Source organism: Notothenia coriiceps, unplaced genomic scaffold (assembly GCF_000735185.1).
Source record: "Notothenia coriiceps isolate Sejong01 unplaced genomic scaffold, NC01 NC01_scaffold00007891, whole genome shotgun sequence".
NCBI classification, from domain to species: domain Eukaryota; kingdom Metazoa; phylum Chordata; class Actinopteri; order Perciformes; family Nototheniidae; genus Notothenia; species Notothenia coriiceps.
In genome coordinates, this window is record NW_011340592.1 from 14,976 (window position 1) to 25,899 (window position 10,924).

At 41.1% G+C, this 10,924-nt stretch overlaps 1 protein-coding gene across 1 annotated transcript in view; it reads right to left on the bottom strand.

The window, feature by feature from the left end:
- The window catches only part of LOC104944316 (polypeptide N-acetylgalactosaminyltransferase 9-like), a gene marked incomplete at its 3' end in the record, with an annotated part of 19,754 nt that extends 12,468 nt beyond the window's left edge, over positions 1–7,286 (bottom strand). The window contains exon 1 of the mRNA XM_010769834.1: positions 6,472–7,286. Within this exon, the coding sequence (XP_010768136.1) occupies positions 6,472–6,712 (241 nt within the window). The remainder of the gene's footprint in view (positions 1–6,471) is intronic.
- Positions 7,287–10,924: the final 3,638 nt, after the last annotated feature.

Consider the following 10,924-nt stretch of genomic DNA (forward strand, 5'->3'; position numbering starts at 1 on the left):
TATATATATATTTCTATTAATCATTTTCGGCCTTTCGGCATTCGGCCAACTGTTTCCTATTTTCGGTATCGGTTTCGGCCAAGAATTTCCCATTCGGTGCACCCCTAGTATATACATATTTTTATATACATTTGTATTTTTTGTATTCGGGATTGTGTGAAACGGTATTTCGATCTCTCTGTCTGTGTACACACAAACAATAAAGTTGACTTTACAGCAATCAATAAATCAAATGCTTTGACAGAAAACACATCCATCCCAAAACTGCAATAAGCCTGTCCAATAAGATCACATTCGACTGTATTGTAATTGCAGAGTCCAAGGCCTTAAAATACATTTAGCTCCACAGTAAAGTGCTCTCTCATGTTTAGTATAATAAGAGACTCTGTTGCATGCGCCGCCATCAATGATTGGTTGATTACAATCAGCAATATCTGCTTTTTAGGAACATTCTTTTTAGAGCATTTTCTGCGACAGACCAGCGGAAGAAAGGGCAGCAATGGAAGAAGGTCAGGTAGTTTCATCTGAGTCTAATTGAGTTTGGGGTTGACCTTAAAGCAGGCATGCAGTGTATTTTCCAAGTATTTTTATTCTTGAAAATTGTCTTTGCAGCTTGCCATCAATCAGTAAATCAAATGTTCACACAGACATGTTGGATTTGTGGCTGACCCGGAGTAAGAGTCATATCGTTGTTCTTCATATCGTCTGTGGATATTCTGTACTTTAGAATGTGCTTTTGTGTCTGTTTGTATATAAGGGCTTTTAATTAATTTAATATGTGCTTTTATATGAGCTGAAGTCAAGCGAATTCTGTGTGTTTGTTCTGTGCTTTTCTCTTAGGGTTAGGGTTGCACTCTTGTTACATTTAATGATATCTGCATTTTTCAGATGAAAGAGATGTAGAAGAAAGAGAAGACGGGATGAGAAGAAGGTCAGGTAGGTCTGATTCAATTTAAGTCTGACCTTAAAGCTAGGGCATGCAGTTTATTGAAGAAGCAGTTTTTGTAATATGTATATTTTTGTATTCACTTTACAGCTTGACAGGAGAGAATAAATCAAACGACAAAAAAAATAATATATCAAATATTAAGATGTCATACTTTGTTCTTTTTTATATCGTATTTGATTGATTAAGACAAAACATTATTGCATATTTGAAACACAATAATGAAATGGACACTTCTGCTGATGAATACTGTTGTTCATAACAATCTTTCCTAAATAAACGTTTGAATGCAGGACTTTTACTTGGGCTCAGTATTTGTACGCTGTATTATACATCATTCTACATTGAAATTATTAAGCAGAGTGTTTGCAAACGTTAATAATTTTTGTTTTCTATTTTGTTGGGAACGGAGATATATGAGGGACTTTGTTGCTCACATGATTTCCTGAGTAAATGTGACCCAAACAATACCAAACCGTACCAATGGGTCCAACATGTGAACATAATACAAAGGTTAAGTTAAATATCAGCTGGAAATATGCATTTGTATCTCGTTCTGAAAAATGGCTGCTAATCTTGTTTGAGTGTATTGTTGGTTTAACACAGCCACTTCATCAGTACTTGCGAGGAGGTATTTTCTGGTTCTAATGCAGTACTTAAGGTCAGATCGCTCCTCCATAAGCCTGCTAACAAGCTTAAAGCCCGTGATTACTGGAAGACGGGGCACGATAGCCCTCACCTTGATCCTTCCTGCGCGGGACGGGCCGCTGATAAAGCCTGACCATTGTTTTCTTGTTGGTAGTCTGGTGACCATCCATCAGGCGACTATAAAAAGGGAATTTTGCGACTTGTTTATGTCCTTCAAATCTAATTGGACCTTGCTGCAGCTCCCGTGGCACGCAATTGCTGGGCAATAAACAACAGAGGCAATGGGCAATTACTTCATATCGCTGGCGGACATGGTAACAGTTATTGGCGCGCAGAGTCCTCCTCTCACCCTAGTTATTCCCAATGGCCGCTGAGTACAATCTGTGGTCTATGCGCCATTGAGAAAAAGGGGGCAGTGACCTGGGATATGAGGATATGATTAAGTACGCCATTAAAGACCTCGAGACAAATCACGGAGGAATGGTGACAGCCAGCGAGCGTTCGCAGCCTGTGTGCACATTGCCGCTGTCAAAGACAAATGTACGTAACTGCGAGTAACTCCTTTTCATGTCCCAGACTCGGGTTGTGTGCAAAGAGAGACGTGTCTGCACAGCTTGTTTGCATAATTGTGCATTTGAATTTGCCAGGATCACACTGAACAAACTAATGATTTGTGTTAGCTCACCCTGACGTGGAATAGAATCATTACTGATTTAATTCAGACTCACCCCAGCGGCAGGTTCATGATGCTTTTTTTCTCTTGTATAATGTTAACTGGAAAGGCAACAGAGCTGTGCACTTAGTTCATTGCTTGCTCCTCTCTTCAGCTCATAATTGTCCGTGACACTCTCCACTTGTGAACGGCCTGCAAACGGGTGTGAGTTTTGAGAATAAATAATAAAACACTTGATACAAAAGTGTAACCAGCCTTACAGTAGAGGAGGCGGTTGCCCTTCAGCCAACGCTCAGGGTAAAAAAGTCAATCACCAATTACACTCAAAACACCAAATAAAAAATCCTGCATTTTCAAAATCCACCCACTCAAAATTGGCACGGGAGAAACTGATGATTCATATTAAAATGTTAGCATGGTTGACCTCATTGTAAAATCTCAGTCTTTAAAGAGTTCTGCAGACACACTGTGGTTTCATCCCACAGCAGAAACACTATCTGTCTCTATATGAAGCTGAGAGGGGGTGCATTGTATTTTTTTAAGCTGAGAGGGGATGCCAGATGCCAAGCATAACTCAAATATCTGCTGAAGCTCAGGCTTAACGACGAGATCATGCAGAAACAGAAACACTGTCAGGCTGTAAGACACACTTATACTCTCTAACATCACAACCAGTCAGAAGAAGATCCTACTCAGTGTTGGAAAGTAACCAAGTACATTTACTCAAGTGTTTTTACTTCCATATTATGCAATTTTTTGCTTCTACTCCACTAAAATTCGATAGCAAATATTGTGCATTTTACTTCCCTACATTAATCGGATGACATTAGTTACTTTGCAGGTTCAAATTATAATTTTGGATAAAGATACATGGCAATATGATAAAGCATTACAAGTTATCTTCACCTTTACAATCCGCAAAATGTAATAGATGTACTAGAACATTAATTTATTAGAATCCAGTGATATCATATATTATTCTGAAAATGTGTATTTTACAAGTAGTAGTAGTGAAATTATGATCTGGTCAACCGCTTAGAGATGTCCCGCCCCTTAGCCTATCACGTACAATGTGTTGGCGCGCTATCCAAAAGAAGCGCAACTGTTATATGTCAATAAAGAGAACGGATTACAGCGTTAGAGGCGGGACGGCGAAATGTCCTCCCTCTCGAGAGCCAAATGATGGTATCTCGACCAATACCAAATAGAGAGGTGCGCACCTGCTTAAGCCCCGCCTCCTATCTGCAGCGTCACGGCTGATCACAGCTCAATCAGAGGTAAAATAACTCTGGATTTGGCTTCTAGCGCATTTTACAACTTTTAGACGCTTTGAAAAGTGTTCATACTGGGCAGTTGAATATCGAACAAAAAATTCTCTCTCACAATGTAAGTCAACGGGAAAAGGTGTTTTTGGTCCCAAATGATGTCACAGACTGACATAGGGATGTCACTATGTTCCTCAAAGTAAAAAAAGACGGCGTGTGGGGGGGGAGAAAGATAGTTTGTTCAATGTGATCCTGGCAAATTCAAATGCACACACAGGGATTCTAGCCTTTGCAGACCATTTACATTCACTAGAAAGCCCAAAAAGCAGAATACCCTTTACGTAACAGTGCTTTTTCCACCGAGACAAAAACACATTTTCTGCATAAATAATATTTTTCTAATCTGTATATCCTTGAATTCAGGTTAAAGCAACCTTTAAAGACTGGATGGTAGTTAACAGGTAATCACATACTGTGACCTCTACTGGTGGCCAACATGAAACACAACACACACACACACACACACACACACACACACACACACACACACACACACACACACACACACACACACACACACACACACACACAGCCTTCCTCTGCCGAGTCCTCATCCCTCACAGCCTGTGTCAGTAATTTACACAGATGATAAAGTCACAATTTCCCAGGAGTCCAGTAAGCTGGTGAATAGAAATTGACTTTGCTGATGGATTATAAATCATTCATAACGCCGTGCTATTCCAAGACGATCCCCCATTATTTACCTTGGAAACAAGACGGTTTGGCTTCAGGAGTCTCTGGTTTAAAACACGTCCTTAATCACAGCTGTGTGGAAAGGTCAGAGGTTTGATATGAAGGGATCACGGCCGCCGAACCAATCAGATGCTCCAGGATCTGTGTGTGTTGTAAGGTAGTAATTCTGTTGCGTTCTCATATCAGAACACTCACTTTGAAGTATGCCAACAAAGCAGTGTGAGGAAATGTCTGCTGTGATCCCACTTAGCCCCAACATCCTGGGGGTGGGGGAGAACTGTGAAGTCAAAACAATACTCTAAACCCAAGATTCAAGAGTCACTAACATCTTTCCCTTCCACATCAGTCATCAGGCATATACATCCTGCTTTTCAAATCATGATTAGATTTGGTCGATGATATCAGTTTTCTTCAACTTCTTCTAAATGATTGTTTAATTGTTTAACCTTGTACAATGGGCTTTGGTTATACTGTGTTTTTGATATGTTCATGCCAAAAAAGCTTCTTTTTCGATCAATTGAATGTTTGAAAATAATTGACAGGAGTTTTTGGGGAGAGTAACACTTTGGGATTTTAGTCTTTGCGAACCATTAACATGCACTAAAACCTTTATTACACACTACAGGAAACAGGAAGCCCCAAAAGTATACATCCTGTATGTTCAACTTCTTCTTGACATGATTGTTTAATTGTTTACTGTTTATCTGTTCACCACCTTGTACAAAGTGCTTTGGTTATACTGTGTCATGCCAATAAAGCTTCTTTGGATTTGGAGTTTGAATATTTTGTTTTAGTTTTGACTCACAATAAGTGTGACTTTGTATTTCTGTGTAGAGCACTTGGTCTGGAGGTTTTAAAGTGCATTATATATCAAGGTGGATTTGATTTAGTTGGATAGAAAGGATATTTACACCTACATTAGAAGACGTGAAAATGAATTAAATGGACTCCACTGGAGCTGAAACAATTAAATATAACAATGTGGATAAACAATTAACTGTACCTATCATATTTCAAGCAAGTTTGGCTGACTTTGCCTTATCCTCTCATATATGGTAGCAGATATTATATATTGTGGTTTTACACATCAAAATCAAACATTTGAAGACACTGGGCTCCGGAAAAATGTTGAATCGATTGACTGAAAATAACTTACAGATGAATCAATAATGATGTATTACGTTCATATAACATCAATGATCATGTATTGAGTTAATCTAAACAAAAAATGTACTACTATTTACCAATCGATTACTCGTCAGGTTTATAAAATACATTCAAACATTGTGTGAATTTAAGTGAATATGAATCTGGTGCTTATGTGATCTGGATTTCGAGAGGCGTTTGCTTCCCTCAAGTTATTAAACGCTGATGTGTTCTCTATATTAATTATAATGACTTTGACAGTTGGTATATCACATATCAAGGTCAGTCTTCTCGAGCATGAAAGATGGCTTTGACATCAGTTGTGATTGTGCGGATTCTAGAGGAGACCACAATGAGAAAGACAATCACATGTAACCTGATTTTAAAGGTTGCCGTTCTGCTGACGAGACAAACTGTCCCACAGACTAATGTCCGTGTAATGAAATACACTCTTCCTTTGTAGAGCCATTACATCAGACTCTCCTTCAAAAACTCACACAGCTTGTTAAATCTGAGCTGTTTCCTCCGAGTCTTTATACACGGCTACAGGCATCATGCACACTTAAAGCATAAGTTAATGTGAAGTTTACTACAAGTCAATTACGGGGTCAGGGGTGTTGCAGTGTGAGAGGCTTGTTAAAGTTACAGCCTAGTAAAGTCTGTCAACACAATAAGCACATACTATATCACACTGTAAGCCAGCACCCTGCTTCATTAGCTCCCTAACAGGCTTTGGAGGCAGCACTCACAACACTGTGGAGAATCGGGCTGATTCCACACTGCTTCATCAAAGAAATTAGGCTACAGGCTGACAGAAATATTCATGAGTCATGCTTCAAATCCGGGGAAGAAAGTCCAACCTATAGCTCAGTGCATGTGGACTAAACACATTCTGGATTTTTGGCATATAAAGCCAGAAAAAAGTGCTTTACTCTAGACAAAAACTGCCTATTTTCGGCCAAAAATCGTACTTTTCAGTCGTGATTATATCTATTTCTGCTGATTATCTCGCTATGAACACGATCAATCCGTTTCCCTACCGTTCAGCTGGTTGTAGACCACGTCCTCCAGCCTCTCCAGCCTCTGCAGAATAGACTGCCTGTCCACCAAGTTGGAAACTTTACCATTCCTGGCTCGCAGCCTCTGGTCGGACATACGCCCCATCTGGATGATCTCCTCGGACCGGTCCTGGATCCTGCAGTACACCGAGAACAGGATAATCCCCACGAACACCAAGATGTTGACGGTCAGCAAAGTTTTGATTTTGCGTGCCACAGCCATGAAAGAGAATAGTGTCCAGGCTGACTCAAGTCAAGCCCAGCAGTTGTCCATGTGCGGTGGCCTGCTTTTTTTTGCCCACCTTCCTGTGTCTTGTTGCGGGAGAAGGATTTTGGGGAGAGAAGGTCAGGACCCGAGGAGCTGCGGGATCCCTTCAGCACCGCGGACAGCGCACTTTTAGCGGGGCATCTCTCCGCCAAATCGACACTGAACCTGGGGGAGGTTGCTCTGCTCCAGCCGGGGATGAGCGACGCTTTTCACGGGAGCCTCAAAGCAAAAGCTGCTCGGTCGTCGCTACATATTACAGGCGAGAAACGACGCCAGGGAAGGCATGCATCCTGTGCAGATCAACATATTTCCTCCGTGTTACGATCCTTAGCCCCAATATGTCTCCATCTTACGGCACATGCACTGCAACAGCCAGTCTTCTCGAAGCATCCTCTCTGCTATCCTCTGCCTCGCGCTGTGATAGCAAAAGCGTTACACGATCCGTCCCGCTCTGCAAATATGAAGTCCAGAGAATATGTGCATGCTTCAAAAACAAGGCGGCGTTTCTCCTCCCTCCCTCCCTCCCCCGCTCTCTCTTTCTCTCTCTCCCCTCTACCTCTCGCTGTGCTCCGTCACTCCATTATTATCATGATTGTTGTGGTTGTTTGACATGGTCTGAGAGCAGATTTCCCCCTCAGATGGTGAGCTGCAGCCGGGCATGCTGTCTCTCCTCCTGCGCGCTCAGTCAGGAGAGGAAGCGGCGTCCTGACGTGCAGAGGCTCCTTCATGAATATTCACTCGCTGTGTCGGGTAAAATAAACAGCAGCTAATACTTCCACTCGGTAGATCAGCGTATCAGTCAGTGAAGTGTGGGGAACAGATTTTTAGCGATTTGATCCGTGATGCGAAGGTTAACAGTCTCCATCTCCACTCCTAATGCTATTGCCAGCAGCGGCTTAAAGCTTTAGTGCTTCACATATATGGAATTACATTTGCAAGCTGTTCAACTGGCCCTGCAACACATGCATGGTCAACCTCAGGAGTGAAATCACCATCTCACTAATCACATGCTTGGGGGGAGCTTTAACTCCATCACATTAAAAGAAACAAACACTGCACTGAGTAAATAACCTATTTTTAATCAAGTCCATTGGGGGAAGAGGTAGCATTGCTTTGTGTTTGTATTTATTTATTTTTAGTACAGGCAAGAGTTACAAATAGAGGACACAGCGGTACGATGAGAGGATAATTACAGCTCACACACACAATAATCAAACAACAAAAGGTTTCACATATCGCGCTCCGAAACCATTGAGCGTTTTTTAAAGTAAAGGTAACATGTTGAAGTCTATCCTTTGAGTTACTGGAAGCCAGTGCAGAGCTCTGAGCTCTGGGGGAATGTGTTCTGGGCGGCAGCAATCTGGAAGAGTTGCAGTTGTCTGATCTACTTTTTTGGAGAGACCAGTGAAGACAGTTGCAATTATCAACCCTGCTAAAAACAAAGGCATGGACCAGTTACTCTATTCCACATGTGTCAAACTCAAGGCCCGGGGGCCAAATCAGGCCCGTGGTGGATTTAATTTCGGCCCGCAGGATCATTTCTAATTCCTATTAGATCTGGCCCGCCGGTATATTGCACCTTCACTCCACCCTGAGGGTCTCCTCAGCTCAGAGCCTGAGCCCAAACATTGATGACCTTTCACCCAAGATGAGATGCCAAGTATTTGCTTGAACTAGCATCACCGAGCAGCACACTGAGTTTAATGGATGTTTCCTTCTGCACTTTTTTTCTCACGACAACAGGGCATGTTTGGTTTTCTCTTTGACGGAAATAGTTTTTTTTAAGCTGTTGTTGGCCTGTGGGAAAATGTAATCATAAGAAATGACTCTGGAAAGCTGCAGATAGAGCCATAAGAAATGAATGCAACTGATTATTTAATGTTTAATGTTGTTTTTATAGGCACTAATTTAAGCTTTGTTAGTTCCAGGTTTAATTTGTGCAATAAGTTCATTTCAATAAGTTTCGCAATAAACATTGAACCAGTCCGGCCCTCGACTAGTACACACTTTTTTATTTTGGCCCACTGTGTATTTGAGTTTGACACCCCTGCTCTAGATCAAGTTGAAGCATGAGTGTTTTCAGTCTGGCTGTGTGGTCGACAGTCCAACAACCAAAAACACACAAAGCATATTTATTCTTCCATATATTTCCAGTCTTTATTAGAGCTAATGTTGCCCCATTTCATCTTGCATTGCGTCACCTTGTAATGGTTTGTAGCAGTAACCTACTCCCAGTGTATTTAGATTGCTTTATATTTCTATTCGACACACATTCAGCAAAGAAGTCAAGCTTTTCCACAGAAAGAAATCTGCCTCACATTGCAGCCCACGCTGGTCTCTGAAGTGCAGCAGGAACTCTACGACGAAAAGCAAATATCTTTAAGGACATTGGGGATAAAGAGCATAGCCACGCAGTGATGATTTAAAACGCTTCAAATCACTCATCTCAAATTCCAAATGAATTAGTAAATCACGCACCAAGGCATCTAGCCTCTCTTATAGGCAAACCCAGACATGGCACAGGCTACCCGAAGCACTTTGATCCCACCTCACACCCACCCATCTCAGGTTCTCATTTTCTTTGCTGCTCCTGACTGTAACTGTCAGAACACTTTATAGTGTGTGCAGTTGTTCATCAGAGGACATCCGGGGCAAACGTAATCTTGTAATCATCCTCGTGCCTCTTTGATAATGCCTCGATGGTTCGTCTTTAAGATGAAATCAATTCTGCTTTTCTGAGAACGGGTTGAAGAGCCTTCAGCTTTAATCCTCTCTGAAATCACAGGTAGAGGGAAGTGGTGCACTTTGATAATGGTGCACATCGTTAAGTGTGCTCTGAAAAGTGCACAACCACATTATCAAGACCAAACGTTAAAATGAGAGATCCTGTGGTTGCTATTTTCCACAAAGTCCCTGCAATCACACAGTAAATGAGGCTTTTATGTTGAACACTATATGACGTTACACCACTTTTAACTTCACCCTTTTAATAATCGTACCCCATGTGCTTCCTCTCCGTGTTTAGCTCTGTATGACAATTCATAACGGGCTTTGTAATGAGATTTTAATTAGCATTCCTGCAGCACATCACAAAAAGTTGCTGATTTAATCCAAGGTCTGCAGAAACACACAGACTTTGGGGAAATCTTTATTACAGTCACCATGCACAGCTGCTTATACAGCAGCTACAGTCTCACACAACTCTGAAACTTCTGCTGTGTTTCTCTGCATTCAGCACCCGGCTGCAGACACTGGCACTCAAGTGTTTTAACCATATTAACCTGGGTCACTGCCAGTGCACCTTACTCATCTCACTGAGTGTTTCTGCATAAGCTACTCCAACAGATTCAGTGGGAGGATGTGGAGGACTGTGGGCATCTGGTGCTGCTGCAAATATCTACAGCCAAGGATTCATCAGATCGGAGCTCACAGGAAATATGAAGTTGTAGCTTCCACTGTGACTACCCTGCAAAGTGTAGTCACTCCAAATGTAGGTATGGATATGTTTGCTCCACATTAACTGCACATATAATAATAATACATTTGATTTTAAGCGCACTTTTCATTTGAGTAAACAAAATTCAAAGTGCTACAGAGTCAAATGGTTGAAACAAAACCACATAAATGAAAACAGTGCCGTGATACGAGTGTGTTAATAATGTCAAAAGATGCAACTGAAGTAGTTTTTCCCGTCAAAAGTCATGCTAGTTAAACTTAAGTCTGTATTTTTCTATAATTGAAAGAAAAAATCCAACAGCGCTTGTAGATAAATCTGAAATGCTCCTTTAGCATTCAAGTTGCCCTGTTATCTTTAACTTAAAAGCAAAGGACGAACACATCTTGACATTTGTTATTCAGTTATTTAAGATATGATCGCTAACTAGCTAATTTGCTATCTTGTATGAACATTTAAAAATAGCATTTAACTGTTTTACCAGTGGATGTTCGCTAGCTTTTACTGAAATGTGGCGGACATCCAACACAGTCTCACGGAATTTCGTGTTCATCAACACGATTTTCCCCTTTTTTTCGTGTTGCACAGCACGATTTTAAAAGCAATGTAAATGTTAACAAATTAGAAGGAAAAACAGATTTAAAAAAATACAGATTTTAGTATTCTGACACAGAACGATTTTAGAAGCAATGTATTTCTATTGGTACTACATG